The 15,865-nt window shown below is 47.2% G+C and overlaps 1 protein-coding gene across 2 annotated transcripts in view; it reads right to left on the reverse strand.

Moving 5' to 3' along the window:
* Nucleotides 1-14,237, reverse strand: part of LOC129380986 (uncharacterized) — a 46,855-nt gene extending 32,618 nt beyond the window's left edge. The window contains exons 1-2 of one of the 2 annotated variants that reach the window (XM_055063359.1): nucleotides 2,955-3,268; nucleotides 2,400-2,528 (exon numbers count right to left, since the gene is read on the reverse strand). In XM_055063359.1, the coding sequence (XP_054919334.1) occupies nucleotides 2,400-2,528; nucleotides 2,955-3,038 (213 nt within the window). In that variant the 5' untranslated portion in view covers nucleotides 3,039-3,268. Of the gene's footprint in view, nucleotides 1-2,399; nucleotides 2,529-2,954; nucleotides 3,269-14,083 lie in introns of those variants that run through there. The other variant, XR_008609216.2, reaches the window with a different exon arrangement.
* Between the last annotated feature and the right edge of the window lie 1,628 nt (nucleotides 14,238-15,865).

The raw sequence follows: 15,865 nt of genomic DNA on the forward strand, positions 1-15,865 counted from the left end.
CTAATCACTGTAAATGCAGGCCCACTTATTACTCCTGATGGCTAGAGCAATTGCCGCTTGTTCCACCACCATGGGGTCCTTGGTAAAAATACTGAGAGCGTCTTGCACCTTCCCTTGATAATTTGATACAATGACCGTATATGCATCATTACCTTTCACCCAGGCAGCAATAACTATAGCTGCCACTTGGTTCTGCTGCTCTATTTCCTGCAAGAGTGCTTTAGCTCTTGCCTTTCTCCTTTCGACATTATATTCTGGATGCATGTTTCTGGGGAGAGGGTTGGTTCTATCTTGTTCCTAACTTCAGTCCTTAATTCTACTGCAGCCTCTATTGGGCTCCCTGATGTATTCAGTTCTGCACCTATTGCCGGTAATATGTTCCTGCCAGCTCGTGACTTTGTCAATCTTTCGTGTTGTGCTAGCTGTTGGGCCTCCGCGATTTCTTCCATTGTGTTGTGCACCCCTAGTTTCACGAGTTTGTCGGTTGCAGCTTTACTGGGTATCCCTAGGGCTACTTTAACGAGCTTCCTGAGCATCACATGAAGTTTGTTAAGTTCTGCCTGCTTCCATTTGAATAATCCAGCCACATAAGTGAAGTGACAGAGAGCAAAGGTGTGTATTAGCCTCAAAGCGCTGTCTTCTTCCTAAGCTTCTGTGTCTATTGGTAATGCTCCTTAGTAACCTAATGACTTCATCTGTTTTAATCGAGATATGTTGTATTGTTCTATAGTTAGTATTGTTTCCGTCTATGTGATACCCAAGAACCTTGATTTTTTCAACTAGCCTGATTGCGGACCCTTCATGAGTGTATAAGCACACTCTTGGCTCATCTTCCGGAATGGCCTTGTGCCTCGGTTTTAGAAGAAACGTTGTTTACTCCTGATGTCGTGGAGTCGCCGTTGCACGTCTTGAGGGGGTATGGTTTGCGGTCGCAGGTGGCTTTATGTGACTGGTAGCAGCGTCCTCGCCTGTCGGCCCATAAGTCTCTCCATCGGAGACCCCAAGAAGGGATCGCGAGGCATATTTCTCCACTCAAGCAATACAGCACAAAAATCCACTGTACCGTACCGATACCTCTCCAGTAGTTTTTTGGCTTCTTGAACAGCACGTTCAGCCATTCCGTTTGATCGGGGGTAATAAGGACTGAAACGGATGTGGTGCAAGCCAATCATATTGACAAATTCACGGAAGTTCTGGCTGCAGAATGGCGGCCCATTGTCTTTGCATATTCGCTGCGGGAAGCCATGTGTGGCATATATGTCGGCGCAAGCAGCAATCACCTTGTCGGCTGTTGTCTGCACGGGCCTTAGTTCGAAAAAGAAAGAATAAAAGTCAACAACCACAAAGTACTGTATGCCTTTGTGATAGCAAATGTCGGCTCCTACAACTTCCCAAGGTAGTCTTGGAATTTAATGATTCACCATTGGCAAGCGTCGATTTCGTGGCTTGTGTTTCTGGCAGGTCTCGCAGCGTCAGGCAACTTCTTCTGTATCACTGTTTATAGAAGGCCAAAAGAGCACAGTGGGGGCACGTGCCTTCATCTTGTCTGCTCCTCCACGCGCGGCATGAAGGCAGGCGAGTACTTCTATGCGCATCTTGACAGGAATGATGAGGCGGTTGCTCCGGAACACGAGACCGTCTTGCGTATGTAGCTCGTCACGGAAGCTCCAGTAGCAACGTAGTTCGCCACTGATATCAGCTTTGCTGTCAGGCCACAGCGTGCTAGCATACTGTCGAAGTTGCACCATCACTGGGTCCTCGTCGGTCTCTTGGAGAACTTGGTTCAGCCGACTGTCTGAAACCTGAAGACAAGCAACGGTATTCACATAGTAATGCAGGCACTGTTCTTTCAGCAGCGCTTCGCTCGGGAATCGCGATAAAGCGTCAGCGACAAACAGCTGCTTTCCAGGTGTGTATTTGACGACTATCGGGTACCTTTGTAAGCTGAGGCGCATGCGCTGAAGTCGTAGAGGGCATTGGCATAACGGCTTCTTAAATATTTCTAGTGCCTTATGATCCGATTCGACTACAACTTCACGCTGTCCGAAAAGATAGTCACGAAATCTTTCACAGCCGTGAACGATTGCCAGCATCTCTTTTTCAATCTGGGCATACCTTTGCTGCGTTTCTGTCAGCGAACGTGAAGAGTACGCTAGTGGATGCCCATCCTGTATAATTACTGCGCCAATTCCGTTCTGCCTGGCGTCTACCGATAGCCTGATCGGTTTGCCCTTCTGGTAGTAGCTTAATACAGAAGCTGTGGCAAGCGCTTCCTGTAGAGCCTTGAAGCTTGCTTCTTGGCGGTCTTCCCAAACCCACGCGACATCCTTCTTTAGTAGTTCTCGAAGTGTTGCTATTAGGTTTGACATATTCGGAATAAAGCGAGAGACAAAATTTACCATGCCCAGGAACGTCTGCAGCTCCTCCTGGTTGCTTGGCGTCTGGACTTGCAAGATGTCTTCTAGCCGCTGTGGATCCAAACTCAGCCCGTGACGTGTCAGAACGTGTCTTAGGTACCGGACAGATTCCTGTAAAAAACGGCATTTCTTTCTGTTCAATTGCAGGTTGCACTCTTGGCATCGTCGCAGGACATTTACAAGGTTGATGTCATGCTCGCTTTTCGTTCTGCCCCACACTAGAATATCGTTCATGACAACCACTGCGCCTTTGAGGCCTTCTAGTACCCGGTGCATGGCACGCTGAAGTATTTCCGGTGGGGACGAGATTCCAAACGACATGCGTAAAAACCTGTAACGGCCACAGGGAGTGCTGATTGTGCAGATTTTGGAGCTTTCTTCATCTAGCTTTATTTGCCAGAAACCGGAGGCTGCGTCCAAAGTTGTAGAGCACTGCGCGCCACTGATCGAAGGTGCTATGTCTTCCAATGTTGGCATTGGATAGTGCTCGCGACGCAGTGCCTTGTTGAGCTAAGAAAGGTCTAGGCAAATTCGTACCTTCTCTCCTTTAGTGACGATGACCATGTTGCTGGCACACTCCGTCGGCTCTGTCACTTGCGCGATCACTCCCGATGCCTCCATGCGGTCCAGCTCTGCTTTCACCTTGCTTTGCAATGCTATTGGAATCCGCCGCGCTGGTTTCACCGCTCCCTGGGAACCAGGCTTTAGCTTCAGGTGGTAAACCGTACCCCCCAATTGACCTAGGCCCTCGAACACGTCTTCGTAAGGCTTTGCAGCATCGTAAAGCTCTAGTTGCTGGACAGAAGAGACTCTTTGGAGTAAGACTCTTTTCAGCAACTGCGCCACTCAAGGTCCCGGCAACTTCGTCTTCTACAACAAATAAGTATGTCTGAATCTAGCTTCCTCTCGTTGGAACTTCGATACGGACCTGTTTCGTTGCTTTCTTCTGGAAGCCAAAGAACGTGGTTAAAATTACGTTACAGTCGTGTGGCTGCTTGTTGGTTATTTTCTGCAACTGGCTGCGCGCGATAATTGAGCAGGTTGCGCCTGTGTCCAGCTTGCAAAAAACTGGTTTTCCTTCTATCTGAATGGTAGCCGTCCAGCGATAGTCTTTCCCACGGGCATGCGATACTGTTTCGAACCAGAAATCGCCTAGCGTTTCGCCGTCTTGTATTTTAATAGATGCTAACTGTTTCTCTTTCGGGTGAAATATTTTGGGCATCTTCTTGCAGGATATGGCGAAGTGATTCATTCCGCCGCATTTTCTGCATGTGCAACATTTTGCGGGGCAGACATGGCCAGTCTGATGAACCTTTGCGCACTTTGTGCAACGCCGACCTTTTGCCTCAGATAGTGCGTTCATCTCAGCAGCGTAATGGCTTTTGGGGCGTGCCTCTATTTTTTCGCTCTGTTCCTTGCCATGTTCTCGCGAGCGGCACATTTCTACAGTCTTTGCAAATGAAGCATTTTCAGAGACTAGCTTTTCTTGCAGCTTTCTGTCTCTTATTCCGAGAATATAAATTTTTGCCCACGGATTCGACAAATGCAGTGTGGGACAGAAGTATACAGCTCCGTTGTAAACGCGCCTGTGACGTCAACATTGGTGCCTTCAATTTAGTCTTGATGGCACCATCACCATTGCCCCGGCCCCGCGAGAAGCTGCTTAGCGGTTCGCCTTAGTTATCTTTCTTGCCTCGGCGGCAGCACAATAGAGAGCTTTAGATTAGGGGACGCAAGCGGCTTGCGTACGCAAGAACTAGGGGCCACTGCACTGCGCATGCGCAGGACAGTCTGCGCATGCGTAGTACCGTCGCCCCTAGTTCTTGCGTACGCAAGCCGCTTGCGTCCCCTAAACTAAAACTCTCTAATGTCTTGAGGGCAATGACATGCTAAATATGCACTGTCCTTGCGTCGTGCATCCCTTCTGCGGCCAAGCAAGCTTTCGACAGCACACGTTCGCTGCTATATTGACATTAAAGCTTCAAGCTGATTGCCTTCGAAGCAACGACATGAATAAAAATCGAAAGTGGGCTGGCTGCAAGGAACATACTCACGGGGCCATATCATTAGAACGCCCTTACAGACGTTCTTTTTCTGCATCACTTATGCTTTCAAAGAATTTATTTGCAAAATATTTGTTCACGTGGCTATTACAGAAGCATGTTTAATAAAAAGTACTTCGCACATCTAAATAATCTCGAAGACTGGCACCAAACTGTTCATTTGCTTTAGCCGCTTAACATCAGTTATTGAAAAGTTAATTACCACCGTAGCTTCGTTTATTACGCAAACAACTGCGCAACATACTGCATATATAGAGGTTACCAATCTGAACAGTCGAATAATAAAATGATGTCACGAATATTTATATGAGTTTAATATATATATTTGGTGCAGTTTCAAACAGGAGGTATGCTGATGGGGCTGTATCTTCTTATAGCGCAGCCGTGAAAGCTTGGACAGGTGGCGCAAATCAAGTTCATGAACTTAAAAGCATGTGCCCAATCGCGCACTTGTGCCTTTGCGTTGGATTCTCCTGCATTATACAAGAAGCTCCTCGGCGCTACGGTATATCACACAAGGTGCGCGGGAACATTGTGCGCTCTCCCGATTAGATTTCTGAACGTTCGTGGCATCAGGCTCGGTTTCCTGGCATCATCAGGAATAAAAAACGGTACCTGGGGGAAAGCATCAGATAAATTTTTCAGTACTTTGTAACAGGTCGGGCAGCATCATGTGCACAGCTCTGTGTAGGCTGCTTGTATTGAGATTATTTGTTGGGGTATTTCTGGGGAATACCCAGTCAGAAACTAGCCTACGATTATTTGGTGTCCTAATAATTGTAGTTTTTGCGTATAATAGTCAGTGTAGATAGCATTTTTATGGCATTGTTGTCGTAATGAACAGGATTCGGTGGTGATTTTCGATAGTCGCCAAAACTGAATGCGTAGCAGGGAGTTGGCGTACTGCCCAGACCACGCAGAATTAGTGTTGGCAGGTGACAGAAATAATCTGACGTCTGCTCCCATCGCGTGTCCTTTTCTCTGTTTTCGAGTATTTAAGGTCCTTTTAGCATGGTCGGTAAATCAACGCTTATAGGTTGGCTTCCAACGAATAGACTCGAGTGACACGCTCGGAGGTAGTCCAGCTAAATCAGTTGCTCAGCAGGGGGGAGGATCTTGCTTGATACTTTCCGTGTTTTGACCTTTCGTTCGGGCTTGCCGTTCAGAATCGTAGTTCACGCAGCCATCCGCACAGAAGAGCACTGAAGCCTAATTCTTAAAAATTCATTTCAGGCTCTCGCTCTATAATAATGAAGTCTATAATCATTAAATGATACTGTAATATATTAAAATACGCACTAAAAAGCTGTCAGAATAACCTCTACGTAAACGTACGTATTTAGGCGTCCTCTTTTACTATATAATGCTGGTTTAAATATCATACTCTTCGCGAGTGAATTTCACTTGCGTCCGTGGTGTTCCATCAATTCCTTGTCAGAGGGCCAGGTCTAAAAGAGAGAAAAGTATGTGACGTGAAATTTATCGCCGTGATAACCTATAGAGGTGCTTGGCACTACGTGGTATACGAAGCTGAACGAAAATAACAACTGCGGAAACAAAAAACAATGTGCTTGCTAGCACTTTGACGTGCTATAATACGATTGTTGTGTCCGTTCACTTGAGTCCGTTCCGTTCAGTTTATCAGACGTCAAACATATGTGTGAGCACATGTGTCATCCTGCTCGTGCGCACACGGAAAAACACACGCGCATGCACGCGCGCCTACAACAACAACAACAACAACAACAACAACAACAACAACGACGACGACGACGACGACGACGACAACAACAACAACAACAGCAGCAGCAGCAGCAGCAGCACTCTAACTCTAGGAAGCAGGGTCAGTGCGAATAAAACCGTTGTGATTGTGAATCACGTTACATAAATTCGTTACATAAATTGCCATTCATGATCGGTCATTGTGATAGGTTGTCTAGGCTGGCTACTTTCAGAAGCCTAAATTGAATCAGAAGGCTCAGCATCCAATATTCCTGCAGAAAGCGCCTGTAACAATGAAGGGCGGGTATAATACAATTCTTCTTGGTCGATTAAGTTCATTTCTGATCATCCACTGCTCACGACCAGCCACCCCTGGTGACAACGTAGGCGAAGAGCCGCTTGGAATGCTGACGAAGCATGGGAATTGAAAGAACATGAATCTAGTTCCATTGTCCCGCCCTTGGTTGCTGACCAGCACACGCCGTGGTGACTCATAATTAAATCGTGGTTTTGCCACATAAAACCCCAGAATTTAATTTCATTTTTGCTGACCAGTGCCAAAGATAACAAACAAAGACAGTATATACGGATGCCGAGCAACGAGAGTGGACATACCTATAGCAAATCGAATGGGAAAAATTCGGCGTAGTCACTGGACTAATTCCTATTATTTTTATTCGCTTAGGACAGGAGAGAAAAGGGAGAGAGAAAGACAGGGAGGTTGGCCAACGCAATGACCGGTTGGTGCACCCTTTATCGGTGTAAGGGGCTAAAGGCATTGAGTGATGGTAGACGGAGGACAGAGACAAGAGAAATAAAAACGATGTGCTTAGACATGTCGAAACGCGCGACAAGTCTGGAATGTGTCGCTTAGTTATCCGATGTCATCAAGAAGCGAAGTGACGGTTTAAGACGGATGATGAGACAGACTCGCTAAAAGCCCTCGCGTGTAACCCGAAGAGAAACTTAGCTAAACATTGTTTCCTTGAGCCATGACATTGAAGACAGATTTCAAGCGTCCACAGCTTGTCCTATTGACAAGGAGCGTCAACTTGTCAGTACAAATCTTGCAGCCGATCCAGCTACTAGGCTCAAGGAGCAGAATGTTCCGTTTCGTCAAATGAAATTACCGCTAGAGGCATCAAGTGGCAAGGTTCTTTAAAGAAGATTTGTAGCATACTTACTTCTACGGAAAATGTTGCTAACTTTCATAGAAAAAGAAAGCCACCAAAAAAGAAGAATGAAAGAAATAAAACACGATAGAAATCGGCGCAGGCGAGATGACAGCATCATAAAAAGGGCACTGAAGCTCTGGGCTGCAAAAAAGTACGAGGGAGAGAAGGGGGGATAGAGAAAAAGTTGACAGCCACTTTAGCATACGAGACAGAGGATGAAGGCGAACGCCCGCGCGCTCACGCGACGCTAATTAAGTTATTTGACATTCGCATTCGAATGCGTTCTTACTTCCTATTACTTGTTTTCTTTTTACTTGTTTTTCTCTTGTTATCTTTTTCGGTCGCGTAGACATCGTCACTGGTTCTGCGTGGTTACTGGCACGTTACAACGGTTGTGACCAAGTTTATGAAGACCATTACGGCTCATACGCAGGTTCATTGAATGATGTTTTTTTTTTATTTTAACGCTTTCAGTGACGAGGGTAGCTACAAGGGCTTGTATACAGTATATGGTGCCTTCTACTTTCTAGTAGCGCAGGTAGAATGAGAGGGACACGGAAAGGCAAATTAGAGAAACACACAGCGCTATATCTTTCACTGACAGATTTATTTCCAGCTCTCGAAGGCGTACTTATACTGTTAAAAATGTCATATAGGACGCGTGTACATTGCTCGGCAAAGAACAAAACCGGGAAAACCACATGCACACGCTTTTGTGACCACACTGAATTTTTAGAAGTGTGCCCGTTCAACGCGGACACAGATAATGGAGCTCTTTTTTTATTATTGATAAAAAAAATACTGAAGCATGCGCTTGCATTTTAGGGCCATAACGCGGACGGTCAAATTTTCGACCCATGAGCCACTCTATTAAAGCACTTATAATCGCTGTTGTGCGGTCAATGCCCGGTATTTGCAATGTGACTATCTTGCAGGTGCGGATTCAGTTTCTGTTGTAAGGCCAAATGCGTGAGCAAAAGAACAATCGCAGCTGTCTGCCAGTTGTAGCGGTGAACAGCAGAGAGAGCCTTGCGTTCTTCTCGAGTGCCGTTGAATGAGGTACACGAGGAAAGCCAACACATGACGTATAGTAGGGAAATGAAGGATTCAAATGTGGTTTTTCGAGGCCCTGCCTCATCTGTGCGACAAGAGCGACAAATCTTCCAATCTTCAAACAGTGTTTGCTACTAAAGTGGTGGAGATAGCCCTAGGCCGATGTTGACTTTGCGGCATCGAAACAGGCGTCACGAGAAACCTGCATTTATGAAATAATAATGAGCTACTCCAAAGCCAAATGTAATTTGAAAGTAGTTGCAGTGCCGTGTCATTACGTTTAACGTAAGATACCTCGAAATCATTTGGTTGCGAATAAAGTAATTGGTAATGTAATCTAATTTCACTCGACCGGTACAGTATGCTAGCCCAGAAAACTAGTTTGCGCTTACCTCAAGGCGCACATTGCAGGGTGATTTACTGTACAAAAAGAATATTTACAAAGCTTGGGCTAGCACGCCGGCTTACTTCGAAACGGAGCAGACTGCGCATAGGTCCGTACATTATATAAAACCGTATCATCGTGCTCATTCGAAAGCATATGCTTTGTGGATTAATAATCTATGCCGCCCATCATCGGAGGCGGGTAGCCTGAAAGCCTCAAAGAGTTGTGTCATAACAAGTCAGAGGGCACCGTCATTGTTTGACTTCATATATAATCATACATTACCTTAATACAATTTTGATTTCAGGCTGAACCTTGCTTTGCGGGTTGGCGTTTCTGAAATCCAGTACTGCCTAGGCTTCTAGCATTTAGTTACTCTGATGAGGTTAGTGTAGCGTCGCAGTGACAAACTGGAGGATGAACGATGTAAGTCCTGTGACTCACTGGATCCTCGTAAGCCACTCTCACATTCCTGATGTTCTTCGCTCGTGGTCTACGTTCATTCCCACAACAACAACACCCTTTTGCAGCTTTATCCCTCCATCATGGAGGGATAAGATTGATGTGGTGAAGGATTTGTATGCGCGGATTGCTTGCAAGCCTGCCACTACTTGGAGCAATGTAAGTGTCGTCCCTGAGACTGCGGTATGAGAAATGTACGCGCCGTTACCATGGAAGAACTCGAAGCTGCCCTGCATCGCTACCTCACAACGTTCATCCTCTCCAGTCTCTGACAGCACCATCTATGCTGTCCTTTCACATCTTAGAGAGGAGGCAAGAAGTGCACCATTGAATAGTTTTGAAAACTCATGGCGTGCATGTACTATTCCCCGGCAATGGAAGTCCAATCAACTGGTACCTCTGCTAAAACCAGTAAATTCTCCGTTACACTTGATGGCATATCGCCCTATTACTCCTGCAAGCTGCATCAGAAAAGTGCACAAAAGAACTGGCCTTGCACGTCTGGAATAGTGTCTCGAGCGTTACATTGTCTAACCCTCCTCCATGGTAGGCTTTCGTCAGGGTCATTCCTCAATTAACAATGTCGTTGATCTCACAACGTTTGTTAAACAAGAGGAAAGCCACAAGAGCATTTCAAATGCGTGCTTTCCCGACGTGAAAAACTCATATGACAACCCCGTGGCGGCTTGGGCTCACTAGTGGGTACATACTCTATAGGGTAACAACGCAAAAAGACGAAGGGCATCGTTGACAACATTGTGCACGACGCCATATTCAACTATCTACAAGCTATCGGAATTGGCGGCCGCACGGTTAGTTGGCTATGCGACTATATAATCCGCCGATCGACTTTTGTACAAGCAGAAGATGGTCCTACAGCTCAACATTACACGCACTGCGGTGTGCCTCAGGGATTAGTATAAATACGCACATTGTTCAATGTGACTCTCCCTGGTCAAGATGAAGTGTTATCAAATACGTTATCCAATGCGCCCTGTCCCGTTCTCTTCGCTTGTATGTGTGCGTTTATTTGGCGTTTTTATATTTTATAATGTTATCAAATACGGTTTGCCTTTCGACATATGCAGATGTCATTTGTTTTTGGACTACTGCTGTCATTCACCTTCAGATGCGTGGGCGAGAGCCGAGGGCAGCAACCCTGACATAAGCCTACCTTCGGAAACAAGGCTTGACTGTATCCACTGAAAAGTGCTCGTTGATTGAGTTCACACGCTATTGCCATGACGCCATATCCATCCTCCATTACCGGACACATGATGAGTTACGAAAAGTCTCATCGATTCTTGTGTGCAATAATCGACGAAAACCTTTCGTGGAGTCCCCATTGCGCTTGGTTGAAGAAAGAACTGTCGTCAATTGCCCATGAACTCTGATTAATGTGTAGGAGAACAAGGAGGACGTGAGTACGTTCCATGCTTCGGTTATACAGATGTCTATTTCAGGGGTCTTTAAGTTTAGCCTTCAAGTGCTGCCCAATACGTGTAAATCGTTTGCTCCTTGGAGAGCTTACAGGGCCAGTCATTGTCCACGTGCTTAGTACTTCCTCGATATGCTTCAACATTTACAACAATCGTGTTTACCAGAGATCATCACATAGGTCGTCCTGGATTGTCTCAGGGCAGACATTCATCATCTTGCTGCGCTCTCTATCACGACTTGGCCCTCTTGCCTTAACAAAGACATAGAGCTACATTTTCGGAAGTGATCGCAACCGGTTGTCTTCTATCAGCATACACACCAGCAAGACCTTCATTTCTCTTGTGGTCTTTCCAACAGCCCAACGTAAGCCTAAATATTCCGGAGGCAACAAAGAAGACCAACCATCTAAGAATAGCATTGAAGCAGATGACGCTATATTATTTAACGAGAAATGTTGAGGACCTAATCCTCATATATACTGATGGGTCGGTCGCTAACTACAATAGGATCAAGTTCGAACTGTCCCGATGGTAGAGACAACTGTCACAGTGCTTGCTGCCCTGCATGCTGCTGTAAGACACTTCCTGCAAGAGAAAACTCGCAAATGGTTCATATTGTGTGGCTATAAGGCAGAGCTTCCGATCTTGCAATTTGCCTCATATCACAGTACTTACGAGTAGTTGATATATAAGATGACAGAGGACCACCATCAAGCTCTCAATAAAGGGCATGAAATCATATTTCCATGATGGCCTGGACACACCTGCATTGCGAGTACCTCGCCGACCAGGCTGCCCGGTACGCCCATGAAGGAGCCGGTATCGCTCCGAACCCCTTATTCACAACCAACGCTACAAGGAAACCTTATTTTGTGGCTAGAGCCATGACACACGCATATTCGTCTTATACTAACCTCACAAACGGTCATCTACAAGCAGTTGATCGATCCCTAAAGCTACAAGTGCCAGCAAAGTTTTCCCGCTCTTATGTAATATTGTAGTGCCGCCGCTGGCTGGGGTTAGCATTTACAAAAACTTACTCATTCTGCAATGCAATGGGTGCGACACATGTATATGTGACTCTTAGGGGAACAAAGAAACTATTCAACGCCTTTTGTGCATTTGTCCCCGGTACGACGTCGAGCTTGAATTTTTCTGGATAGCATTAAACGAGCTGAACGGAAGATCATATTTAGAAACGAAGATTTTTGGACCCTGGCAGTGCGCTCCGCGTGTGCAGAAGGTAACGATAGGTGTGGTGCACGCTTTCAATTGTGCTCAGCAATAGGCGCTCTTTCTTTTTTCAAACCTACATCCCCGTCCTCCAGTGCAGGGTAGCAAACAGGACGTGCGTCTGGTTAACCTCACTATCTTTCCACTCTTCTGATGCTCTCCCTCCTTGGCTGTTTAGCCTCATGTGTTCTTCCTGAAAACTCATTTTCTTTTTTGTAGAAAACGTGGGAATTCAATGAGCGACATGCTCTCGTCTGAGTCTCATGGAGAAAGTCACAAGAGTGCTGCCGTGCCCTTTGAAACTAATCAGCCGAAGGGACAGCCTATGGTATATTTGTGAACATCGAGGTGCACCAATCAACCCTACGTTCATTAACTGTCATGTATTCGTCGTGCCTTTGTGCTTTATGTCTTGAGTTCATGTAGCTTTGTTCCCCGTAGAATTAATCGGTGCTCTGAAAAACGTCTCTAGTGAGAACCTGGACGGAGGAACTTAGGAACCTACCATCCTTTAACAATTTCAATAAAATATTTATTACCATCAACCATTTGTTCACTTTTTTTCCTTCCCTTTCCCGGCACAGTCAACCTGGCGTTGTCCTGGCCAACTGCCTTGCCTTTGATTTTCCCCTTCGCTATTCTCTCCATATTTCTCTCTCTCTTACCTCATGGTTAGTGACAATTTCATTTCCTATATGAAGAGTTACATTATATGAAATTAACATTGAACGCCGACGCAATGTATCCAGCAGTTACAATGTATTTTTAAAGCACTATTTTTATTTATTTGGTGGCAGAAAGTCAATGACGAGCAGGGAAGATGAAATCCAAACTTCATTTGATATTGGAACTTAATTTTCAAGCGTGTATTGCTGAGTTACGACTGAAATTCAGACACCTCGGAGAGATGATGTTGGTTTTGAATGTCGCCTTGAATGATTAGTTGACAGTAGTGTCCTCATCTTCCCCTTGGCGGCTAGAAGCGGGGAATGGCGAACGCTTGGCTATGGCATGCAGCCTGTCTTGAACACCATTGGCCAGAGGTTTGCGCTTCTTGCTCATGCGCCCACCGCACAAGGGGAGGGCTCCGAAGGGAGCCGAACAGAGCCCCCGTGCATTAGCGGCACACAAATGTACAACGAGCGCAAGACTTCCAAGGCCACGGGAGAACTAGACCGGAACGTCACATACCCTCAAACGTCGCTGAGAAACGTACGGCAGCAAGGAAGCAGTATTTGCAGCACATTCATGCAGGGATTAACTAAACTGAAAGCAACGTTTGCGTCTGGCGTAATTAGCGTTCTCGAATTCATACAATATGAAATTAGAGACTGCGGCAGAACGTGGAAAGTGCTCAAACTTTGTTTGCGCCATTCACCGCTGAAAGCACAAGCATTTCTCTTTCGGCGCACTTGCTAACGCACTGAGCACAGCGCGGGGCTCCACGGAGCGTAAAACAGGTCTTTGTATCTCGAGCTGGCAGCCGTGGCTCGACCTGAGGCTCCGTAGTAGACGGTATGGATGGGTGCTCGCACAGCTACGTTTGAGCCCCTGTCGCGCCCGACAAGCGTATAGCAAGCTCCGCTTCTTTCTTCCCAATTGGTCGTGTTGCCGGTACCTGGGAGCTTAGCTTCTTTTTCTCATCGCCGTTCAATGCTAACCTGCCATGTGGCCCACTCAATATGATATATTGTCGACCTTTTAGGAGCAATAATGCAACGGATTGTAGCATTAGCAACACCTGCCTACCGGTTGAAAATCTGCATGAGCATCAGGATATATCTTTAGCATAACATTACTGTACGCATTGCCTTGGGACATGTGAAATAAGCGACGATAACTAATACGTTTTCGTAAGAGCAGACAGATGTAGTTACTGCTAACTACTTTAGAGGCGCGCGATCAGCGTGGCAGCGACATCCATCTTCCTTTCTGGCCGCTCCAAAGCACGATTCCCCTTTTTTCCCCTCAAAGACTGAGGTGGTGGTTCTTTCAGCGCGTATATCTCCTCCGCAACGCCGGCTGCAGTCAAGAAGGCAGCTAGGTACAGGGAATAAATACATCGGTGGTTCAGCGCTCTCAAAGTGCGCCAGAGGCGTCAAGCGACGCCCGCCAAAGCGTCGCCATCACTCACAGCCGCAGCGTGCATTCCAGCGTCGGCCTATCAGCAGCCATCATGCATATTGCACGACGCCGACCCACCACGCGCCGACAGGCACTCGCAGGCTGCGGTGCCTCCCTGGGGCAAGCGACGACGATGTGTCGACCGCCGGCGTGGCTGCTGCTGCTGTTGCCTACGCGTCCGGGGAAGCGATGTTGTCGGCCTCTTCCGGCGACGCGCACCCCTTTGGCGCGGAGCCATACATCACGACCAGCGCGCGTGGCGAGCCACTTTGCTCGGTGCGGGCGTGAACCTCTTCGGCTGCCCGTTTTTTCGGTGAAATATCGCTCCCCGGAAAGGGTGGGCGCATTTTTCAAGAGGCTCGTGAAATATTCACTCTGTCCGAAGTGGTGTGAGCGAACCGCTGCGCAGCTCCCGAACCCCGCCTGTGCAGCCGCGCGGGAGGGGTGCGCGCACGATGGGGGGGGGGCACAAAGATGCACACAGAAGGGACCGCTTACATAGCGATAGGCAGGGAGTGGTGGAGGAGGGTGGTGGCACCGGGGCATGCGAGGCAAACAGCGCGAGAATGAGAACCGTTCCAATGACAAAAGATTTCTATACCAAACGTTCCAAGTCCCAACACCGCAACGGAATGACGACCTAACCGGCACATTTGGTTTTGAGGCATGTCGGGAGCTTCCTGTGATATCTACGGACGACGGTTAACTTGATTTTTTTTTTTCTTTAGATGCGGCCACCGGCTTGGCGTTGCTGCGTGTTTCACAAATCCAGCCAACCAGTTACGAGCACGCTGCGGGTCCTCGAAGGAAGAGTTGCAATTAAAAAAAGATTTGGGGCTTTACGTGTCAAAACCACGATCTGCACTCTGTGGCGAGGGCTATTGTGTGTCCGCAGGAATGTGCCATTGGAAGAAGCTGTTCCCGGTGATTCGGGGTGTGGCAGGCGTCCTAATTGTTTTGGGGTGGTCATCTGGAACCATTTCGATACAGGGCATCACAAGGGGGAGTGCGGCTAAACTCATATTTTGTTGTACCATGAAGCCTGACGGCGCCTTCGAAGAAAGGACACTGTGAGTCGGAGTACAGCCGAGCCGCTTTGCTTGACGCACAATGGATATCTGACGCCATTTCAAGAAAGCACACCGTGAGGCGCAGTCTAATATCAGAACCATAGTAATATGTGCGATGCTGTTTCGTGTTTTTTTTTTTTTTTTTGCACTTGACTACATTAACATTTTTTAGACAGCAAACAACAACAACAAAGAACCCTTGGCTCTTGGCTGGGCCCACGGCCCTCTGCATCCACATTTCGGTCGCAAGCGCCGTGGTAGTCTTGTGATCTCTCATTGTACGTATGCAACAAACACTGGTACAAGCAACAATCGGAGACGGAAGGTAACACTCCATATTGCCAGCTAATATGCTACTTTGACAGCGAGTGGCGCATCACTCTTTAGCAGGATACATTTAACCTTCGTCACGCCCGGTACTTTGCTGCGTACTTGGTGTACTTTACCGAGAGCAATACTTCAGTTAAATGCTGGCCTTTGTACTTGTCTGTTTGTTTCGTCGCTTCTGACGGCTGGAAAATAAGGGCAGTACAGGAGCCCACGCGTACTAAAACGAGGAGGCCAGAGGACAATTCTCACCGTCAGGTGCCTCTGCCAGGCCCGTCGGACGCCTCCGGAAGATGGAGAGAGCCGCACGCACGCGATCTGCGCGCGCAAGGGAGCGATGTCCAAAGAATGGCTTTCCCGCAGCACTTACTCTCCATCCGTCACTATTACGGAGC

The sequence above is a fragment of the Dermacentor andersoni genome, chromosome 1 (genome assembly GCF_023375885.2).
Source record: "Dermacentor andersoni chromosome 1, qqDerAnde1_hic_scaffold, whole genome shotgun sequence".
Taxonomy (NCBI): Eukaryota; Metazoa; Arthropoda; class Arachnida; order Ixodida; family Ixodidae; genus Dermacentor; species Dermacentor andersoni.